The 24,494-nt window shown below is 18.4% G+C and overlaps 3 protein-coding genes across 3 annotated transcripts; 2 read left to right on the forward strand and 1 right to left on the reverse strand.

The window, feature by feature from the left end:
- Positions 1–5,987: 5,987 nt before the first annotated feature.
- MKS88_000793 (uncharacterized protein) lies at positions 5,988–7,038 on the forward strand (the record flags this gene model as incomplete). The annotated part of the gene is made up of 2 exons (XM_067219246.1): positions 5,988–5,999; positions 6,421–7,038. The coding sequence occupies 2 exons, from the start codon at positions 5,988–5,990 to the stop codon at positions 7,036–7,038; spliced, it is 630 nt and encodes a 209-aa protein (XP_067075574.1).
- A 9,307-nt stretch (positions 7,039–16,345) lies between these two features.
- On the forward strand, positions 16,346–17,236 carry MKS88_000794 (uncharacterized protein; the record flags this gene model as incomplete). The annotated part of the gene is made up of 2 exons (XM_067219257.1): positions 16,346–16,432; positions 16,559–17,236. 2 exons carry the CDS (start codon positions 16,346–16,348, stop codon positions 17,234–17,236), a joined length of 765 nt encoding a protein of 254 aa, XP_067075575.1.
- A 1,783-nt stretch (positions 17,237–19,019) lies between these two features.
- On the reverse strand, positions 19,020–21,287 carry MKS88_000795 (uncharacterized protein; the record flags this gene model as incomplete). The annotated part of the gene is made up of 3 exons (XM_067219268.1): positions 19,020–19,243; positions 20,323–20,386; positions 20,895–21,287. 3 exons carry the CDS (start codon positions 21,285–21,287, stop codon positions 19,020–19,022), a joined length of 681 nt encoding a protein of 226 aa, XP_067075576.1.
- Positions 21,288–24,494: the final 3,207 nt, after the last annotated feature.

Here is a 24,494-nt window from a genome sequence, read left to right on the forward strand (position 1 = left end):
ACTAAATTAATGTTATAAAAAAATTTTGTAGGTATTTATATCTGTTTATATAATAATAAAATAAAATGTACTATATATGTGAATACATTAATATTTTTTTTTAGTAATCTGGCATTATATTTTTTATTTTTAAATATTTTTATGCGTTCTATTATTTGTTTTAGTTTTAATTAGTAATGATATTTGTTTGTAAGTAAAGCGGTTAATGATAACTAATTCTATACGCATATATATGAAGCATTTTAAGTGTACATATAATTATTATGCTACATAATTTTATGTGGTCAAATATTTATTAAGTTATGTTTTGGAAAAATGAAAAAGTGGGAAAGTAAATAATAATGATTCATGTGGTCATTTATATTTCATAGTTTTATTTTATTTTAAGAAAATAATACTACATTTTAATTAATAATTTAAATTGTTTCATAAGACGAAATAAAAATAATTTTACAATATTTAAAAGAAAAATTTTCTAATATTATTGAAATTATCTTATCAATATTTTAGGTTTATGTTTTATGGTTTAGAGTTGAGATTAATGATAGTAAATGGTTAAGTTATATTAATGTAATTTTAATTCTTCGAAATTAGTTAAAGGATAAATGAATTTATTATTTTGTTATTATACTAAAGGAATTATTGATATAATTCTATTTTATATAAATTACTTAGTTATATATGTATTAGTAATTTGTTAACAGGAGATGATTAAGTATGAATATTCTTGAATGCATTAAGCATAATTTACTGAATCAAGTTAATATCGGTATTAATATATTTTATGGAATTACTCGTTTTTGTTTTTCTTTTTTTTTCTTTTTTTTTCTTTTTTTTTCTTTTTTTTTCTTTTTTTTTCTTTTTTTTTTCTTTTTTTTTTCTTTTTGTAAAAATTACATTAGATGAATATATATAAACTTAATTCCAATATTAACTTTCTAAATGTATATTTAAAGTCGCCCGTTCGTTAGAAAAAATTATTTTCACTACTATGATATGGTAGAATGAAATATATGTTAATATATAAAAATAAGTACATGAAACTTTTAATGACATTCATTTTAGTTAATATTTTAAAATATATACATTTGTGCTGGAGTATTTGAGTAAAAATGATGGTTGTGATAATAATGTTAAAAGAAGTTAGTAGCTTTAGAATACAGATTAATACAAAAATTTTACTGGATGGAACAATAGCGAAATAAAAATTCATAGGATATATTCATAATACACCTTAATTTTTATTTAAACAAAATAATGACGTAACGAAAGTTATATATTCAAGCATTCTTATAGCATAAAGAACATCACTAATAATAAGACACATAAATTATTATTAGAAAAGGTATATTTAGAAGGAATGAAAACTAAAAGTTAGAATATATATATAAGTTAATTAAAAAATATTAAGAGATTAACATATATATATATATATGTGCAATAAATATACATATATGAAACATATGTATATACATTTAATAATATTATTCATCTGTGATATGTATATCTACGCAGGACTAAAGTTAAAAATTTCGAGAATAAATGAAAATTAATTATAATTAGTTTTTTTATTTGTCTAAATATGTATCATTAGTAAAATTATATTTACATGGATATTTTTTATAGATATAATATTAAAAAAATAACTTAGGAAAAAAAATTTTATAAATAGACAAGGTAGTTCTTTTAGAATTATTTGAATATGTTTTAATAAGAAGCTTATAAGTTTATATAAATTACTTTTATTTCTTATTCTTCATAAAACATAGTATAATCTATTTAGATACGTTGTGGTATTTTTTTTATATAAACATATATATATAATATATAACAATGAGTAATTCACTAGAATATTTTAGAATTTTCAAATAAATTCTACTTAAATTTATAACTATATACAAATATTTATATACTATATACATATGAAAGAATGAAATAATATAATAATTGTATTTGTGTAATACTATAGCATAATGTAAACTATATAACAAATAAAAAAAATTAACATATTTTTTATTTTTTGTGATTTAATTGTTAGTTAAAAGAGGATTATGTTTAGGAAAATTATTATGAATTCATTATTTATATATAATTAGAATAATATATTCTATATATATTATAATTACAGTTGTCTTCTCTATATGTATCTAACATGAAAAAATAAAAGTATTGGAGTAAAAATACTTCTTTTAAAAATATCATTTCAGAATATATCTTATTTATTTATTTTATATTAGTTGAATGAAAATTATAATTAAATATATGATATCGTGTAGTATATATTTATAGATTAATAAAAAAATAAATACTGCTTTCTATACTCTTACGGCTCTAAAGAAAATAATAATACATAAAACACTTACCACTGTTTTATTATATACTACCTTATATATTATCCTTTAGTATTACTAAACGATATAATATTATCGAGTAAGTTAATTTATTTAAATTTATATACTATTGGAATTATTTTTTAAACTATGATTATTAATAAAAAAATTTTTTTACTGACATTTAACTTTTTATTTTTTTTTTAATATTTGTATTCCCATATAACAAATTAATACAAAATATTATATATATATATGAATTACTTATTGATACTTACACTAATATAGCACAAGACCGTTAAAGCTTTAATTTGGGCTTTACATTTAAAAATGAACAAAAACTGTATATGAGTAGAAACTTACAAAAAGAATTTTGATATAATGATATACATTTTCCATATATGTATATATATGCGATATGTTGAAATATAATTTATGCATTAAAAAACAATTTATGCTTTTGTTTTTGAATTCTTTTCCGTACTATAACTTTTATTATATGTTTTATATAAATTATAATTTATATTTAAAAAGGAATATTTAAGCATAATGAAATGTGTAAATTTAAAAGTTTATTTATTAGAAGTTTATATAATAATTAATAACTTTATAACTAATATATACTAATGTACCCATTATCACGAATTATATTTTTTTATTCTAAATATAAAAAAAAATCTTAAGGTAGTAAAGTATTTATTTTATATCATATTGTTTTGTTTTTTTTTCAGAAATAGTTTAACAACAAAAATTTATTATAGTTCTATTAGTAAATTAAAATATGTATATATATATATATATTGGAGATTTATTAATAAACTTAGTTATATCATAAAGTACTTTTATTAAAGTTGTTTTTATTAAACATAATAGTATTGAAGTATTTACTAAAATATTTTTTAAATTATTTTTTTTGTACTCTTAATATTTAACTTTTATTTATGCAATTTCATATTTTTAAAAAAAAAGCAAAAATAAAACAATATAAAATGTTATATGATATAGATATGTATCCTTTTATGTGCACTTAAGTATATAGTATTTTACTTATGTACTTAAAGATATTGTAACATTTAATAATTCCAACATGAACTAAAAAATAAAACCTTTTATATTAGTCAAAAAATTTATATTTACACTTTTTATTTGGAGTTTCTCTTATTTCAGGAATGTGTTTTATTGATAATATAACAGAAAATTTTATGTTATATACTTTTAGCTTCTTCAAGTTATATATATATTCTTATAAAATAAAATTTTTTATATGTGTATATAAATGTATCACATTATAAATAATAAAAAATTTTCCTTTTTTTTGTCGCACGACTTTGATAAATTTTTACGTAATAAAAATAGTACAAATAGCGTATTATCTTCAAGAACTGTTAGATTATTATCAGATCTTGTTAATGAAACAGTGAAAATAAGATTAGCAGTTAAATTACCTAGAATTGGATGTGAAAATGAGGAAAAAGAAGAAAGTAATTATTTAAAACAAAATTATGTTGATAATAATGCATTAATATATGATAGAAGTGGCAAAACTAAAAATAAATGAAATTTGATATTTGGAGATAAAAAATTATTCAAGAAGTGCATATATTTTTTATGTAAGCCATTTGTGGAAATAAATAATTTTCTTTGAAAAAATATTATATAGGGAATTTAGTACTATTTATAAATATAGGAAATGAAATTATCCTAACGAGAAAAAAAGTTTAAAACATCCAACTGTTATCCGTATACATTTTATATTTTGTCCACCAGTAATCTTTTTTTTAACAGGATCTCCAATATATAGTTTACAGCAATTTCATTACCAAATTTGCTAGAGTATTCTTACAGGGTTATCATCAATAGTTTTTTTATATCAAATTTTTCTTTATGGAAAGATCCTTGTATTAGCATTAGTTATTTTAAGTATTTCAATAGTCACTTATATATTGGTAATATTATTAAAATATCTATGTAGAGGGATGTAGAATGAAGGTTTAATTAGAATAAATACATTATTCTCAAAAAAAAATATATTTGATATATCTAATAACAATCTACTTTTTTCTTAATGTTATTCTTAAAAAAGTTTTATGTTGTACACATATAAATATTATTATGAAATTAAGATAATATATAAATATAAACAAGCGTAGAGAATATATAAACATATGTATATATTAGGTAATTATAACAATTTGTTTGTTCCTATTTTTTTTTCCATATTATCATGTATTCCTTTGAGTTAATATAGTACTATGATTTGGAACATACATACATATATATATATATATATATATATATATATGTTGCTTCATAAAAATGTGACATTAATAATGCACAATATTCACAATAAATATATGTAACTTATATGCAAAAATAATGTGTTTAAATGTTTTGTACAGATTTGCTTTTTAACGAATATATGGCTTCTTAATATAATATATAAAAACACAATTAATGTAACTTCACATAGCCACTAAAGCAATTTTAATTTTTAATAGTCATATTTAATATTATTATTATATTTTTTGAAGTTCATATGTGATGTATAGAAGAATTTTTTTAAAAAAACTTATTTTATATTAGATTAAATTTAAATGCATCATAATATTTTTCAATTAATAAATATAAATTCGTTTGTTTTTCTTTATTGATGTGTATATCTTATATAAATGAAAAGTAACAAATATTCCTTGTATAAAATATAATTAAGAGAAATACATATTTCAAACTTCTTTAATAAAAAGATTCTGTATAAATATATAAGTTTTTTGTATGGTCTATATATCAAGTTATAAGGGTATTATTTTATATTTTTTTTTGTTTTTAATGTAAATTATTAATAGCTCATTAACAAAATTAGAATTCGTGGAGATTTCTAATTAAATAAAGAAATTGAATTTCATGTATTATTTTATATTTTAAATTAAGTAATTTTTGGACAAAAATACATTTTATATCCTTTTTTATAGTAATTTATTGTAAAAAGGGGAAAAAAATCATAATAAAAAAATAATACATTTGTTTGTTTTTTATAGTAGTAAGAGCGTACATTTTTTGAAAGAATATCGGTCTGATATTATTTTGTGTTATACATCATTTAAACATTTCAATCTGTTTAAAATCATATGTATCTTAATGATAATGAATAATATACTTATGTTAAAATTTGATGAATAATTATATAATATGTAGGTAAATTTTATGAATAAATATATTTTGTTCCTGAACATCATTGTATACAGATAATTACTTATTCATTCTAAAATATTTTGCATTTTTTCTGTATACATTAGATTGTATCAAAAATAATTCGACATAAAACATGTGAAAAAATACTATATGTGAAGACAAGAATAAATATTTACTTATACGTAATCTTCTTTTTAATAATATAAATATAATTAAAGGAAAATCTATGTTATATATATTAGATCATAACAGCGCAGTTATATTTTTATTAATTTTACAATCTATGATATATTTTAATTGAATTAATAATAAATTTTTTATTAATCATTTAGTTGTACAAAGATAATATATATCCTTTTTGGTACATTTTATTTAAGAACCTATCATATTATGTAACTATTCTTTTTGTAAAAGTGCTATTTAGTATATCCTTATTGATCCTTCCCAATTGGTATTAACATGTACTTTATGGATAACATGGTATTTACATTTGAACATGTATTCCTTAGACCATGAATAATATCAATTATTTCGTTTTTCATTGAAAACGTGGTTGAATGTGGATATCTTAATATTTAAAATAGGAAATATCTTCAAAAAGAAAAAATGGGTCATCTTATTAATAAAAATCTTATTATTTTCTTTCTTTTTTTTTTTTTTTTGATAATATTAAAAGTTATAGTATTCTATGAATTTATATTCTTTTTCTGTAAATTATATACTCATGTATATAAGATTTTTTTATTGGGATTCAGATTATTGATAGGAAATATTCAAAATTTTTTGGTACTATTTTAGTTTCAAATAGAATCATATATATGAGATTATTAACTTTAGAATTGTTCTATATTACCATAAAATATATGGTTATGTACATTTATATTATACCTTATTATTATAGAGTAACTTTCTATTTGATTTACAACCAAGTAAAATTTCATTATATATTGAGGAATACGGTAAAAATGTTGTGAATAATAAACATGGTATACCTAAAACAATAAAATATTTCGATTTTGATAAAAAAATATTTAAAGAACTTGATAATAAAGATTACCTTAAAAACATCAAAACAATTGGAGATAAGGAATATAAAAAATTAACACGTAAAAAGCTCATAATACGTATAGCATTACTTTTGTTATTTTTCTTTATATTTATAGTGCCCATTTTAGATCTTTCTTTAGAAAAATTTTCAGGAGTTGGGTTGTTGGGTTTATTAGGCCCGTTAACCACCAAAAATGAATCTATGGCTGGTATATCTAAAGTTACCGTGGGTGGTCTTTTGATTACATTATTCAAACTGGGAGAATGGGCTGAATCGAAATCAATAAATACATCAATTATTTTGTTTTATTGCGTATCTTTCCTCATATTTGTTGTTAAATTTATATTAGTGATGGTTTATTACTATAATAAAGTTATAAAATATGAAAATAGAAAGTTCAGAAAAAAATTAAATAAGAAGAAATATGTTTTTTACTGTAAAAATTTATTTAATATAACGTCATATCATTAGTGACATACTTAACTAGCATAAAAATAACTATTTATATTTTAAAAATACATTTAAATATACGGATATTTTATTGGGAGATAGTATAAAAGTATGTTCTTAGTTCTTTTGTTAATTTGAATTTTTGAATGTTTGAATAATTTTCAATATGTTTATTAAGGAGTGACTTCAGCTTAATTAAATATTTTGACTCTATAAATAAATACTCCTTTTAAAATATGTCTCATGAATAATATATATATACATATATAAGCGTTTGAATAAGTATATAATGAAATATTTAATATAACTTTAGTGAAATGTGCTACTTTCTATTTGACTAACTTTTTTTTTTTTTTTTGATCAAGTCTAAAATAATTATTTGTTTAGGTTATTTAAGTAAATGTAATATTATTGTTATATTAACAATAAATGAGTTTTTTTTTGCATTTATTGTATGTATATGAATAATTTTTTTTAGAATGGTAAGTATATATATATTTTTTTTTTTAACAGAAAAAAACAAGTTAATATTTATCTTTAAAATATATATTACACGAGATATTTTATAAAAGGTACTAACTGTAAAAATCTTTTTAACAGAGTTTATTTTATATATATTATTAATGTAATATAAAATAATGCACTTTCTGATTATGGATTATTTTTAACTGCTTATAAACTTGGAGATTCTGAATCATTACAATTAAGGGAAGTTTTTATATTAACTGTTATATTATTTTTTAATCTAATTGTAGTGTTTACTAAGTGTTTCATTAATTATTTGAATATATATTATATTAAAAATTTATATTTAATTAATCTATATAATTTATTTATTTATTATATTACTAATAGTTTAAACTATTGAAAAATAATTATGAAAATATTAACAGATACTTTGTTGAATTTCTTTCTAAATATCCATTATTGGGGATTAAATATTGAAATATTTGTATGTCTTTTCTTCATATGGTACGTACTACAATTTTTGTATTTCACTAATAATTATATTAGATGTAATGAATAATTTAATTCATGAGCGTCGACATGGTTATCGAATTTACAGTAACAAGAGACTTATTTTATTAACAATACATAATACTGTTTTTTTTTTTGTGTAATTTTTTTTAATTATATTTTCTTTTAAATATATTTAATTATAACTTGCAATAATATTATGTCTCATACGTAGAAAAATAAAACATTGATGTTTAACAATAATTTAATGTTTTAAATAATCATAAGTCTCAAAAATGTGTTGGAAGAACAATTTTATTTATTACGTTTATATATATGCAATTGTGTAATGGCGACATTTGATTCTCTGTTAAAGCTTCGAATATAAGATGTATATTACATTTTTATTTAACCTAAAAATAAATATGAATTTTCTAATTTATTAAATCTATTTATAAGGAGTGAAACGGAACATAAATTCATAGTTCTATAAACTCATTAATATATAATAATGATCTAAAGCATGAATTAAAATTCAGGATAATTATTTTTATAATAATATATATAAATTAAATTTCGACTAATGATTATTTTATCATTCCATAAACAAAAGTTTTTTATTTTAAAATATATTTTGAATAAAATAGCATATCATTTATATAACACAACTTTATAATTTAAAACAATGTTTATGAATATTGAAATCATTGTATCATGTTATTCAAATATTAAATAATTAGATGAGGTAAAATTTATATTTAATGTGTTATTGAACTATTTTATTAATATAATGTATTAAATGTTACCGTATTATATTATAACTGTAAGGAATATAATAAATTAAAAATTGTTCATCATTCAAAAATTTAATGTAATTATTTCTATGAAAAAAAAATTCAATAATAAAGAATAAATATGGTATACGTAAATTAAGTTCCGTGTCATTAAAATATTATACATTGCTTTTTTTATTTGAAAAAATCATAAATAAAACTTTAACTGAAGTTCAATTATAAATTATTATATAAATATATTTTTATTATTAAATCTTTGAATATCAAAAAAAAAAAAAAATTAAATACATTTTTACAGAAAAATATATGTGAGAAAAAAAAAAAGTTTAAGAAAAATAAATATTCACTATAATTTGAGTAAATGATCAAATTAGCATACTAACTTTTTTATTGTATAATATGCAACTTAAAAGTTTTTTTAATTTACATCGTAATAAAAGTTCAATGCTTCTTTATTTTAGGAAATGCTAGGTATTAAAACTTTTTTTATGTAAAAAATTATGTTTAACTATTTAAATATGAATAAATGTAATGATAAAATATTCAAAGGGTACTAAGAAAGCGTCATGCATAATGTTACAATATGTACATAATATGTAATGAAATGAAAATATAGTATGCTAATTTTAACTTGATTTAGTAATTCAAAAAAAATTTTTAATTGTAATAATTATATTCTTTTTATTTTCTTTTTTTAAATATACTAATTTTTTCTTTTAATTTTATTGACGTATGTAAATAAAGTTAATTTTTTTCAGTACAACAAATTATAATTATTATCATATCTATTCTAAATATATAAAGAGTAAAATTTTCAGAATATAGAAAAATTTTTCTTTTTTAAGAAATTTTATATTATATGAAAATTTTAATTGTTTATATTTCATCTTAAAAATAAATTTTTAAAAAAAATAATATATTATAAATTCTTGCAGTATTTTCTATTGAAAAAATTAATCATTTTACTGTATTCATATATTAGTGTTATCATCCTTTTATATACCTTATATATATATATATATATATATATATATATATATATATATATTCTTTTTTTTGTATTAATTTTTAATAATATGAGAATATAAATATTTTTGAAATTATTTAATTGCATATAATATTTTTATACTAATTTCCTTCTTACCTTATTTTTTTATTTTATATTGATATTTCTATATATATATGTGTATTTATATTTTTAAATATAACAAATATAATAAGAAATTTATGAATTTTTAAACATTCAATAAAATAATAAATCTTGTTCTAAATTATTTATAAATTATTATATTGTAAAATAAATATAAAAATATATAGTGGTTATATTGTTATACTTTTAAAAATATACTTAAATTCATAGAATATGTTGTAACTTTGAATTTTATTTTACTATATAATAGTTTATAAGAGAAAACGTATTTTTTTAGTTAAATATGTATATACGTTTTATATAATAAAAAGTATATTTCATAACTTCATATGCTTTTTTTATTATTTTTACTGCTACAGTGCATACTTTTTTTTGTATATATGAGGAAACGCTACAAAAAATGTGAATAAAATTGAAATTACTATTTGGAAACAATGAAAAAATACATATTTAGCTTCTGGATATACAAAGATATACATTTTTATGTGTTATAACTTCTTTTAAATAAATAATAAAAAAATTTTTGTTGATTGAATAATTTCTGATTTTATCCAATATTCTTTTAAATATTATATTATTTTATTTTTAATATAATAAAATATACATGGAAATTATTATAAATAAATTTTGTTTTTATTTTTAATGTGTAACTTTTAGTATGAGATAAATATGTATAAATTCTATTTATTACATTTGAAATAAGACAAAATGAGAAAAATCAAAAATGAAATAAAAAGTTTCATACAGAATTTGCAGGATGTGAAAGATTATTAACATTTTTATTATTATCATATAAAAGTATAAATGTATACACTAGTGGAAAATATTAAGTCCCTCATTTTTATTAAAAAAAATTGTATTTAACTTTTAAATTGGATATGCCATTATAACAACAATGTGTTAATATTATGTTACTTCGTATTTTCTCTTTTGTTTCCAAATTTTATTTTTGACTGTAAAATTTTCTTGACTTATAAATATATATGCTTGTATATTATAAATGTTTATGTTCTTTTATTTAGTCTAACTTTGATAATTCAATAAATAAGCAGTACTCACTAGATAACTATTCTTGTTTAATAACTAATAGACACCTATCAGGAAGTTCATTGGATGTAAAATCAACTGAAGATAGATAAGAAGACGAGGATGGCACTAAATTAGTGGATTAAAAGAAAGATATATATGAAATTTGAAAAGGCTATAAACTAGGAAAAGAAGAAGTAAATAAAATTTTGTTAAAAACAGAAGGAAGTAATATGTTACCTAAGACAAAAAAAACTATCTTAATAGAATAGATACATTCTTTGAAATAAAGATATTCAATCATTTAGGTACCTTAGATATAATTAAAAATATATTGAAATTTTATAAAAATACTGCTAGAAAATTGGTAAATAGAAATGTGAATTTAGGAATTTCTCCACCCTATTTAGTTTTTTTGACAGGATTAATCCTTTTTTTAATGTAGATTCCACTAGTTTTGCATTACGATGCTGTATATGTAAAAACAATGGTTACAAATTTATCAAGTACATTATATCATGTAATTTTCGTATTTTTAATATTTCTGGTGTCTTTGACTATATTAGGTATTATATATATTTTTATAAAAACTGCAAAATTTGAAAAAATAAGGACGAATAATTCTAAAGTTTGTTATAATATTGTTAATTACTTTTATAAGAAATACATTTAATATGATATAAGAATATTTGGAGCGTCCTCAAAAATATTGAATATATAGGAGAAATACATACAGTTACAAAATTTTGATAATTCATAATTCATATACAACTATTTTCATATAACATAAAAAAATATGTATTTTTAATATTTAGAGAATTTGATTGTTTATCTTCTAAATTTATATTTTAAGGAGTTGTTTGATCATAGTATTTTGATATAATTGTTTTATATGTATGTAAAAGTGTTTGTGTGTGAAATATATGCATGTTAATTGATTTAATATAAAAAAGTGAATTTTGTATATTTTCTTTAAATTAATAGAAAATTTCACGTTGTTAATCTTAAAATATGAGCGTACTTTGTTTCCATTTCTTTTACGTTCATTTAGTCTAAAATTATTATATACTGACTTAAGAAAATATTTTATCTCTTCTATATTTATTGTACATAACTTTTGCCGTATTTAAAAAAAAAATAAAAGAGCATATTTTTTTTTGGATGTTTTGCAAAAAGATAATTTGATTAATTTACTTATAAATGGTATTATGATAAATGTATTACAATACGTATTTAATACTAAAATGTTTTTATTATATGTTAAAATTATTGAATATTTTGTATATGAAAAGATAAATAAGCCGTAAAATAATATTGTTTTTAACAATGATTAATCTACAGATGAACTATAATTTTGAAAAATATATTTTATTGTATCTAAATAAAATGTATATAGACTTAACACATTAGTTATTAAGATTGTATTTTAATTCAATTTTATTTGAATTACGGGAGTATACATTATAATAAAATGTTATAAATATATATATTACACATTTAAATTTATTTTTTAGTTAATGTTAAAAATTTAAGTACCTTTTAAAATTATTAATTTTATATATATATTATATAATTATAAGAAATATTTATATTATACATATATTGCAAATAATTATAAATAAAAATTACTGTATATAATAGAAACGGCTATATTATTCGTAAAATATTTTAAATAAAATATTGCATAGATGTTTAAGGCTTGTATGAATATTCATTTTTAAAGGATTACAAATTATATCATTATAGAAATTTTGTTGTGGATTTTTTATTTGTGCAACTTTTTGTTCATATTTTTTGCTTATATATATGAAAAAATTTATAAGATTAAATATATATAAGCAAACTAATATATAATTATTTAATTTCATTTATACTATTTGTTTTTACAAAAGGTGTTTAAATGTATTTTTGCGCAATATTAAAACTTCATCATGTACATTTATAGTTAGAAATAATATAGTATCATATGTTCTTTAGAATATTAGATATTTTACTAACATATCTAGGTGTAATTGAGCATGAGTTTTATAATAAGGAGAATTAAAAAAACAAAAACGATTTAAATTATTTTCTGGAATTATTAACTAATAATATTATTCATATCTTAGATGAAACTTGTGTAAATGAAAGGGATTGCATAAAATCATTTAATTTTTTATATATTTTTTGGTCGCGAAATGGAAATATTGAATTTATAATTTATAGGATTCAATAAAATAATTTTATGAATCATAATAATAATATAAGTAATATGATATTATTTACCATTATAATTATCATGTGGTCACTTCTATCTTGTTCCAAATGTTTTAAAATTATTTTTTTACTCTAATAAGAAATCATTGAAAATTGTTAATATATATAATGTGTTTATATTTTATTTTATAAGTGGTATTAAAGTAATCCATAAAAATTACATATAAATTTAAAACTTTTTTCAATTTAAGATGATATTATAATTTTAAAAAAACAAAGTACTCGAAAAACTAAACTAAAAAAACAATATATATTTGAATAATATAATTGAAATAATAATAAAAGAAAAGAAAAATATATGGATTCCTACATTAATAAGAACTTTACGAGATGCTATATAATAGATCTATATATTGATGTTTTTCTGTGTCTGATAAAAGGAATTGTACACTTTTGTATGTATATTGATACGTAAATTGGTGAATATTATTTGCGCGAATTTCTTTTGGGAAAGATTTCTTAATTAATATTCTGAATAGTGGATGAATACATATATATGATAATTTATATTTATTATATACCTTAACTCTTATAAAAAAAATATTATACATTATTAACAAAAGTATACGTAAATAAACGTCTATATAACATTTTTAAAAATTATTTATAGGTGTCATATGTTCATACGTGGAATGTTGTATATGTCATTTGAGTAATATATTATATGTAATATAAGGAAATGCTATCTTATATATGAATTATATGAAAAGTGATACTCATGATAAACATATGATTACATTAATATGTTAGTGGAAATATGTAAGGAATCATTACATATTTAAAATCATTGTGCTATAAAATTTGATAAAATTCATAATTTATACATTAAAATATGATATTTTTTTTAAAAATAAACGATTTTTTGGTGAACAGAAAAAAGAAAAAAGAATAAAATCAAATTCTTAAAATGTAATTATAATTTAAGCTTAATGATATATAAATGCCCGTAAACATGTATAAATAATGAATATTATGAATTCTTTCTGAATGTAATTGTTCAATGAGAAAAATGCAAATAACAATAAAGGGTTACACAGAAATGAAAAACATGTCACTCTTAAAAACGTAGGAATAAATGTGAAAATGTTTGTGCAATAAATACATTAACTATATTATATATTTTAAGGTACATAAATTAGTTGATCCATTAGTTATAAGACAGTGATAATATATAATAAGTGTGTAACTGGAATGGTACAAAATTATTAGTAAATAAATAATGAAGTAATAAATTTTTCGTTGAATACATATAATATAATTTTGTTATTTTTCAAAAATAATATTGAATTAATAAGTACTATTATGTACTATATATTATTATGATATTTATCGTATAACAAGTTTAAAATTTAATATATTGATATTACAAGAGTATTCCAAAAATATTAAACTCAATATGATATAATGTCAAAAAAGAGTAGAAAAATGATTTTGGATTAATACTTATATATAAAAGAACAAATTAATTTTTGATATAAGCGAATAGCATGTGCACAAAAAAGAAAAACATTACAAAATAAAGAAAATATTCGTGAATATCTTTTTCATTTTATATCAATACATTATATTTAGAAAAAGATAATTAAATAGATACAGATATAAAAACAGAAAGTGATAGTAATTTTAAATAATTCTAAGTAATAATAATGCTTAATGGGAGAATAGCTCCATATATAAAGTAATGGAATAAAATTATAATTATGATAATTTTTCTACTATAATTTTTTTAATGCAAAAATTGCTTTAAATCTAGTAATTTTTTTTCTTTTTTTTTTAATCCACTAATTTTTTTTTTGAAGAGAGTATTATGAAATTTTTTAAATAATTATTATAATATTTTTGAACATATAATAAATTTTTAATTGCCGCTTGAACTATAACATATAAGAGCTAATAAAAATATAAAGATATATAATATTTATGTTGATAAATATATTTTTTGTGTTAAAATATTTGTTCACATATGTTATATTTTTAATTTATTTTATTTATTTTTTTAAAATTTACTTTATATTTGTATGGTTTATAAAAAAAAAAAAAAAAATAAAATTATAATTTCTAAAATGTTCCAAAAAAAAATTAATGAATGAACGGAATTTTTTTTTAAAATTTATTATTATTATGTCAAATTAATTATGGATAAATACTGTATATAATTTTTAATTGTAAATATATTTCAAACAGGATATTTTATAAATTATAATTATTTTATCTAATGGAAGTGTATCCTTTTTAATATTGATGCTTGTATCTCTCTGTATTGGTAAAAATAAATATCAGTTTATTTAAATGAACAAAATACGTATAAATAATTAATTTATAGCTTTACTTATAAACTATTTAGTGATAATAAAATTTGTTGCTAAATATAAGAGATATATAATATTATAAATACATTATACATAAATAAAAAGATGATACTGATGATATTTTTTAAAATATAAAAATTTTATTATATTGCATAACATAAAGTTGTCATTTCAAATAATATATTATATTTTATTTATAAATTCATCTCAAGTTAGTTACTACGTAACATTTCCTAATTACTATAATGGAAATTTTTTTTTAAATATTACTTTTTTATTTATTTTTAAAGATAATATTGTAAAATTATAAGTAAATACTTTTACAAAATACAGATTATATGTATTAGATCTCCTACAAAAGAAAAAAATAAGTCATAACTACATTCTTAATATAAAGCTGTATATACTATTTATATTTATGCGTTCTGTATTTTAAATAAAATAAATATTTTAAAATATAAAATATATGTATATTTTTTTTAATATGGTTAATAGAATATTAATTACATACTCTTTTATTATATAATTAAATTATATACTTTGAATATTTTGTGAATAAGTTCATGTTATTTTATTTTAATGAAAGTTGGATTTTTATAAATGTCACTTATGATAATATTTTTATAATAAATGTTTGTAGTTATTATATTCCTTCAATATTATATAGTATATAAGAGTTATATAGTCTTTAATAACATATTATGCTAAAATAATAAATAATATTTAAATGAATGAAAATTTCAATAAAGTGTTCTTTATAATTAGGAGTATATTATATTATATTATTCTTAATTTTTTTTTTAACTTATCTCATTATAATATTAAAGATCTATATAATGGAAAAATATATTAAGTTACTTTTATTTATTAAAATTGCTACCTTCTTTTTTTTACAATGGACATGTCATTTTTACATTGATGTGGTATGAAAATGACATTTTGTTTCATTTGTATTATTCATATTTTCTCTGTTTTATTATTATTAATACTGTTTTCTAGGATGTTATTATTTAATACTTTATATAATAAATTATCAATTTTTTTTGTAGAGTAAGTTTAACAAATCTTTCGTTTATTTTTGCGAAATTGGTAGACAATTAGATACAAGAAGTTATCGATTACTAGCAAAATATAGAGAGAAATATGCTTCAGATGATGTGTGGCTAAAGGAAAAGATGCTATATAATGAAGGATGCCCCCCAAAAGATCTGTCTAATAATGAAAAATTAACCAAATATAAAAATAAACAAGCAAATCGAATTTCATTAGATAATTCTAGAAACTGCGAGCATCCTGGGAAAATAAAAAAGTTTGTATATGAAAGAGGGGATTCACATTTAGAGGAAGGAATATCAAGGAAATTAGAATATGAGAATGAATTTAGGAAAGTTGCGAAAGATGATTTCAAGATTTTAAAAAAGAGGGTAAATAAAACAAATTTTTTTCTTTATCTTTTACCTGTACTACTTCTAATAATTGGAATAACTTATTTTACATTGGAACAATTAAATGTTATCAAAAATCAAATTCCTACAGTATGGTCACATCTTTCAACAGTAGATATAGTACTTCCCTTAGCCTTATCTCTTATAATATTACCAGCATTTTTTTATGTATTAACGAAAACTGTAAATTACAATAAGTTTATATATGTAAAATCTAGATTAAAGTGTATGAATTATCCTACTTTTCCTAGAATAGTCTATAATACCTCTTACGATTTGTAACTTTTCTGAGGGCCATATACACATATCAAACATAATTTTATTTGTTTAGTTTTTATGAATTCTTCCTTACATGTTTATAATTTTTGCCATGGAATATTAAAAAAATGCTTCTATATTTCTTTTATGAATTTAAATATTTAATTTTTTTTTCAATGCATATATTAAAGTATTATTTTAGCTTAATATAGTACTATAAGTTCACATATACATTTGTGTTATTGGATAGTTTTTTATAAAAAACTTTCATATTTGTTTTACAGTGAATACGTAATGACACAATTTATATAGTACTTTTAGAATTTTAGTATTTTTTTTTTTGTAATTGTAAAAAATGGGCTTATTTTTATAATTACACTGTTCTGTCTTAAATGATTATTTATTGATGTAACTAAAGAATATTCTGATTTATTTTAATATAATATACCTGTTTCTTCTATTTTATAATAAAAAACTAATTGAAAATATTTTGCTTAGTAAAATATTTTTTCTTTTTTTTTTATTTTATATAAAATACAAAATATTTAACCTATAAGGTAATTTTTATGAGAAATCTGCTGTAAAATATTGTTAATGCAAAATTCTTTTTAACAGATGCTTAGCTCTTTACATGGTTTATATGGGATAATAAAAATATATAATAAAATCATAACTTTATTAAACATATATTATTTACAATTATTTAATTAGTATTGTTTTCGAAATATTCGAAGTTCCGTGTAGAGTTAAGTTCATTTAATTTATTTTTGTTCTTCCGAATTATACTATTTATTAAATTTTGCATAAATATTTAAATATATGTTATATTGAAAGTTTATAAATAAACATATTATAAATTTTTACTTATTTTTTACTTGATTAAAAGATTAAATTAATGAATTACATGTAATCATATATTAATGGATAAAATGTATTAATACTTCTTTTTGCTTTTTCAAAATAAGAAAATTTTAATTATATGCACATATCTCTAAAAAGCTAAAATATCATTAGTGGAATGAAAATAAATATATAATTTCTACAGTCATATAATATGATGAAAATAAATAAATAAATATATATATATATCGCTATAAGGTCTAATTTTAAATAAATTATAAATCTTTATTAGTTGAAACTAACAATTAAAATATAAATTATTTATATATATTACAGGATATATGAAACTATAGCGAGATTTTTAAGATGAATTATGAAAAAATAAATAATTCATACATTATATAATTGTATTTGTGACACATATTTTTTACAGTTGAATATATAATACATTATTAAATTTCAAGTTAATGTAATAAATTTATAAAATCAATTTCTTTTTACATTGAATATTTTGTTGCTGTTTTTTTACTGGACTTAGATAAATTTATCACGAAATTTATGCATATTCATTTAAAAAATACTGTATTATCCAAAGCAGCAGAACAAAATATTAAAAAAATTTTATTAGGCACGTCAATAAATAGTGGACTATTATATTAAGTAGTATTAGACATAATTATTTTATAGTAATTGTGTTATTAAGCATTCCAATTATACATATAAGTATGAAACCAAATAATGTTATTGCAAAGAAACTAAGGCAGATCAAAAATGCATATTTTCGTGAGTGTTCTTGCTTACTGTTTGGAGTAACATTAATTTTATCTTCATAATTAAAAGTATTATATTTATTACTTGAGTTGATGTGGCGTAAAGATGAGTTATTCTTTGAGTGCAATTTATTTAAAAATTTGGGTATGTATTTGTTGCTCTGAATATTATCTTAATGCTTTAATGCAGGATATTTTTATTTTAAATTACTTTCAAAGTCAAATTCTCCAAGTTCATCAAATTCTAAGTTTTCCATCAAATAATTATGTTCTTGAGAAGAAGCATCACTATATGGTGATTTCTTATCTTCTTGAAAATGTTCATTATTCTGTAATACATATGTTCTTTTTTTAAATGCTTCAGTGCTTTCGTCTTCTAAATTAATTATTTTTTTTTTTTTTAAATACTTTTTCTCCTTTACTGTATTGAATCAATTCATTTAAGCAGGCATGAATGCGTATATTAGTGTATTAGATGAATTATGGATTATATGTATAGATATCTATCAGACGTATATAAAATATTATAATATTCTGATTATGTGTTATATGAAAAGATATTGTGGAGGCCGAAAAAATTATTATGAATGATATAATTATTCCTATAACTTAATGCTTTTAAAGAATTATCAAATTTGAAATTATATATATGATCTCATGATAATATTAGATACAATAATATTTTAATAAAATATGAAAAAAGACGAAAGAGATAAATTTTTATTAAATTTTATTACGTATTTAAATCTATATATAATTTATTTTTATTAAAAAAGTGTTTATCTGAATTGTTTTTTGAATGAGCAGTAAAGTCATATCAATATTGAGGTATTCAAAAAATAATTAGAATATCATATTTAAAGATAAGACTACAGAGATCATTTATTAATTGTTACAATATTTGGTGTTCTAAATAGAGATATATTCATAAGAACAATGAAATCAAATATTCTTAAATATAATATAATTATAAATGGGAGAATTAATAAGTAATATTTTATATTTAAATCTTTGATGAATATATAGAAAAAAAAAAAAAATGGTATATAAGTTAAAAATACCTTAATTACTTAAAATTGTGAGGACATATATGATAAAATAAATATATTATTAAAATATTATTATAAAGGAACTCTATTTAGCGTAGTAACAATATGGGTTAATTCTAAACAATATAAAATTATATATTAATAAAACATGTAAATTGTAGTTTATACGAATATTTACATAACAAAAGAGAATCTTTGATGAGGTATATTTATATGCTGCAAAAAAAGCTTAATTCAGAAGAAGAATAACAATAATGAATACTACATTTTACCGTATAACTAAAACTAGTTAACTACTAATTACCATTTTATTTTTTAAATTTACTGCTAAGTATTCATTAATTATAGAAACGTGTTCTTGGAAGTTAAAAGGAATAAGAACCACGTATATATTCACTGAAAAATATGATTTAAAGTTATTTGATTAATTATATTTTTAATATTTCTATACTTCTAATATTAATATTTTTGATGCAAATATTCATAGTTATAAACATATATGCATATAAATAACTCTGGAAAAAATATTTTTAGATAATATATGAAACTTCAATAATTTGAACCAACAATTAAAATATGAATAATTTCCTCGTATTAAGGGATATATATAATTATGATAAGTTTTTTTTGCAAGAATAATTATGAAAAAATAATGAATTAATATATTATGTAATTGTATTAGGGAGTATAATTTTTTATTATTAAACGTATAAAATTTTATATACCCTTAAAGTACTGTAATAGATTTTAAATATTATAAGACTAATTTTTCACAGTGATCTGTTTTTTCATATTTATTACTAGATTTAGATTTATATAATAAATAATTTTATATATTCTAATTTAAAAGTTATCTACTTATAATTTAATTTAACGTTGCAAAATCGCAAGTTTTTGGAATGGACAATCCGTTATTCCATAGCAGCATAAAAGTATAAAAGTAATACATAACATAGATAGATAAAAAAGAACTAATAATATTTTTTTGAGCAATTTCTTGTTTGACATAACTAAAGAATATACTTGCCGTTTTTTTCTTAAATATAAAAGATCCTTATCTATATCATGATGCTTTATGGAATGATGTTTATTACATGAACTGTTTTGAAATAAATCTGATTCATTTTTTGAGTCTACCTTCTTTAAAAATGTATGCGAGTTTTTGTGTTTTTCAACAATATCACAATGTTTTAAGTTATGTTTTTTGTTTAAATTTCGTTTAATATTGGATGAATCATGTTGTTTGTGAAATTGTGTGTATTGCATCAAATCATTAAATTCTTGTTCAGAAATATCACGTTGCATTAAATTAGTAAATATTTTTTTAAATTTATCATAATGTTCTAATGAATTTGGTCTTTCTATAAAGGAATCATCACTTTCGTATAGTAAAACACTTATACCTTTTTTTAACATTTTGTGTTTTCGCTCTTCTTTTACTTTTGTTTCACTACTTAGTAATCTTGTAAATTGTACGTTGAATGTATTATTTTGGTTGTATCCTTTGTTCCATGATTTCCGATAAATAGATAACTAAAAATATAGATGAATATCCATTAGTTGAAAAGAGTATATTTATATATTATTTCAATAAAAATTTTATTTTATATAAAAAAATAAAATAGCAAATAAGAAAAAAGACAATTTATATGCAATTACTATGGTACCTCATGGAAATATTTATAAGTCCATATTAAAATGGAAGAAATAATAGCTTTAGTAAAAAAGGTAAGCATATTTCTATTTTGTAATATAATGAATTTTTTAAATGTTCACAAAACTTTTGCAGTAATTAAGGTATTAGATATATTCAATATTTTTTTTAATATTCAGTAAATGTTTGATTTATAATTTATTTTATTTGTTTTTTATTATATCAATATAAATAACATTATATTTTTTTTTAAATAAGTATAATTGTAGTATATACTGAAAAACAAATAATTAATAAAATATTTATTTAAAATAGTCATTAAGTAATATTATTGAAATAAAATTAATAACGTAGAATTTATTTAATTTTAAGAATATAAAATTGCATAAAAATTATAATTTAACGACATATAAATTTTTTCTAAAAATAACAATTATATCTACTATATATACATAAAATATTTCATTAAGGATATAACAGAGAATAAAATTCTAAAAGTAAAATTTGTATTAGTATTTATTCAAAAAATAGATTTAGAACAATTTTGTTTAAATCTGTTGTTAGACGATGAATAATAAATGTTTCTCTAGAGATTATAAGCTAATTATTCTGTGATATTTTTTAAAAATATTTTTGATAAATATATTAATGAATAAAAAAAACTATCATATATAAACTTAACAAGATTGCTATATATTACTTATGTTTATATATATATAATATTAAGTACAACTAAATACTAACTAATAAAAACTAGGTTTACGAAATATAATTATATAAGACATATGTAGTCTTGCTATATATAGTTGGAAATATTTGAAATTTTTACTTTTATAAGAATATAACAATATGACACATTTAATTTTTAAAAAGTTTAAATATTCAAATATCAAGTCGACAATTCTAATAATATAGTTCTAAAAAGAATATTAAATTCATAAGATATGTTCTCTTATTATATTTTGCTTTTCGAGCATTAGAATAATACAATTAGGATGCGATAAAGTAAAAAGAAAAACAGATAAATAAAACAAAATCCTTGTATAATATACATTTTTTTTTTTACGATATTTTGCTCGTATTATTTTTGTATATTATTTTTTTTTTTTTTTCTGGCTTTTGTAATATTAGATCAGTACTTATATATTAAGTTTTTTTTTCTATTTAATAAGTTTATTTGATATTTATTAAATAACTTTGTATTTTATAATTCAATGCGAAGATCCTCAGAAAGAAAAATTTCATGAAATCAACACAGTTATTCTTTAAATTTATGTGAACAAAATTTTCATAGAATTAATTATATTTGATAAAATTAATGTGCGAAGAAAAAAAAAACAGAGATTTTTATATTGTGTTTTCATGAAATATTTTATTTGCTTACAAATTCATGTATATATGTGCAATTCTTTGTTTTTATTGTTTATGTACTTTTTAATTTTAATTTTTTTTTTAATACATTATGAAAATCACAGCTTGATGCTTAATATTAAACAATATATTTATTTAAACGTTATACAAAACTAATAACATTTCATGTGATTTATTGACGTTTTTTCTATAATATGAAGCATATATTATATATTTATTTATATATTTATTAAAAATATAACATATAATATTAAAATAGATATGTACAATAAGTAAATTTTTAATATAATATAAACTAATAAAAATATTACAACAATAAAAAGTAACGCAAAGCAAAAAAACCAAATATATATAATTAAGTGTAATTGTATTAAAGAGAATATAATTGTTTAAATAGCAAATTATATATTTTTTTGTTTTTATTTTATATATATATATTCTGAAAATAAGAAATGTGGAATATATTTTTAAAAAAAGGAATTTACATATTTATATTTGTAGTTCAAATTATTTCAAAATAAAATTCATAATTACTTATATATTATAATAGGGAATACGTCCTTATAGAATAAAATATATTCAAAATAAAATAAAAAAAATTATTTTATTGACAAACATATTCTTATTTTATATACATACTTTTAGTTATACAGATAAATATAGAGTTTCATCATAGAATAAAATAAATTAGTTTTATGCTTGAATGCAGTTAACATGAAATAAATTATATTTGTGTATATTATAATAATGTAAAAAAGGTGATTTTATTGTTATAATTAATTAATATCGTTTAATCTTATTGGATTACATAATTTCGACCTATATATAATATGTTTAATAGCAAATTCTACATCACTAACACAGATATTTTAAAAAATATGATTTCTTATTTAGTGACATAACTGTATATGTAGTTAACATACTATAAAAATTATTATATTTTTATTAATGCTACCTTAATTTATAACATATTTTTAATATAACAAATTATTAGGTAATACAAAAAATTTTTATTTTTCATCTTACATAGAAATAGTATACACATATTTATTTATTTAATTGTCTTTAGATATATTATACGGATGAGTTTTCCACAATAAATATCATATATCCTATCTATGTTAATCTTGAGTAATAACGTTAATATTATTAATTAATATTTACTTTTTTTAAAGTCTTATGTCTTCCCCTTTAGTGGTATACAAAATTTCTGCAAAAGAATAATTATTTTAATTCAGGGTGTTTTTGTTACCTCACTAAAATAGATAACACGAATCTTTATATGTGAACTTTTCATAGTTCTTTTAAAAACATATTCAGGAGTATCCTAATATTTTTGCAATATTATTATTATAAAAATTTATTCTGTAATTCTTGTTTTTCTGTATTTTTTAAAAATACATTTCAATTAACATATATGGTTATTATTTTATATTTTCATTGATTATTATAATTGAAGAGTTATAATTTAAAATTATTTAAAGAACAATGTTCTATACGGTATATCTTTCCACATACATATATCTGATAATTTTGTTTATCAAGATGTTTCAAAATTTTTATAATTATTACTGCTGAAAACAACATCATTTTTCAAT

This window comes from Plasmodium brasilianum, chromosome 2 (genome assembly GCF_023973825.1).
Source record: "Plasmodium brasilianum strain Bolivian I chromosome 2, whole genome shotgun sequence".
Lineage (NCBI taxonomy): Eukaryota > Apicomplexa > Aconoidasida > Haemosporida > Plasmodiidae > Plasmodium > Plasmodium brasilianum.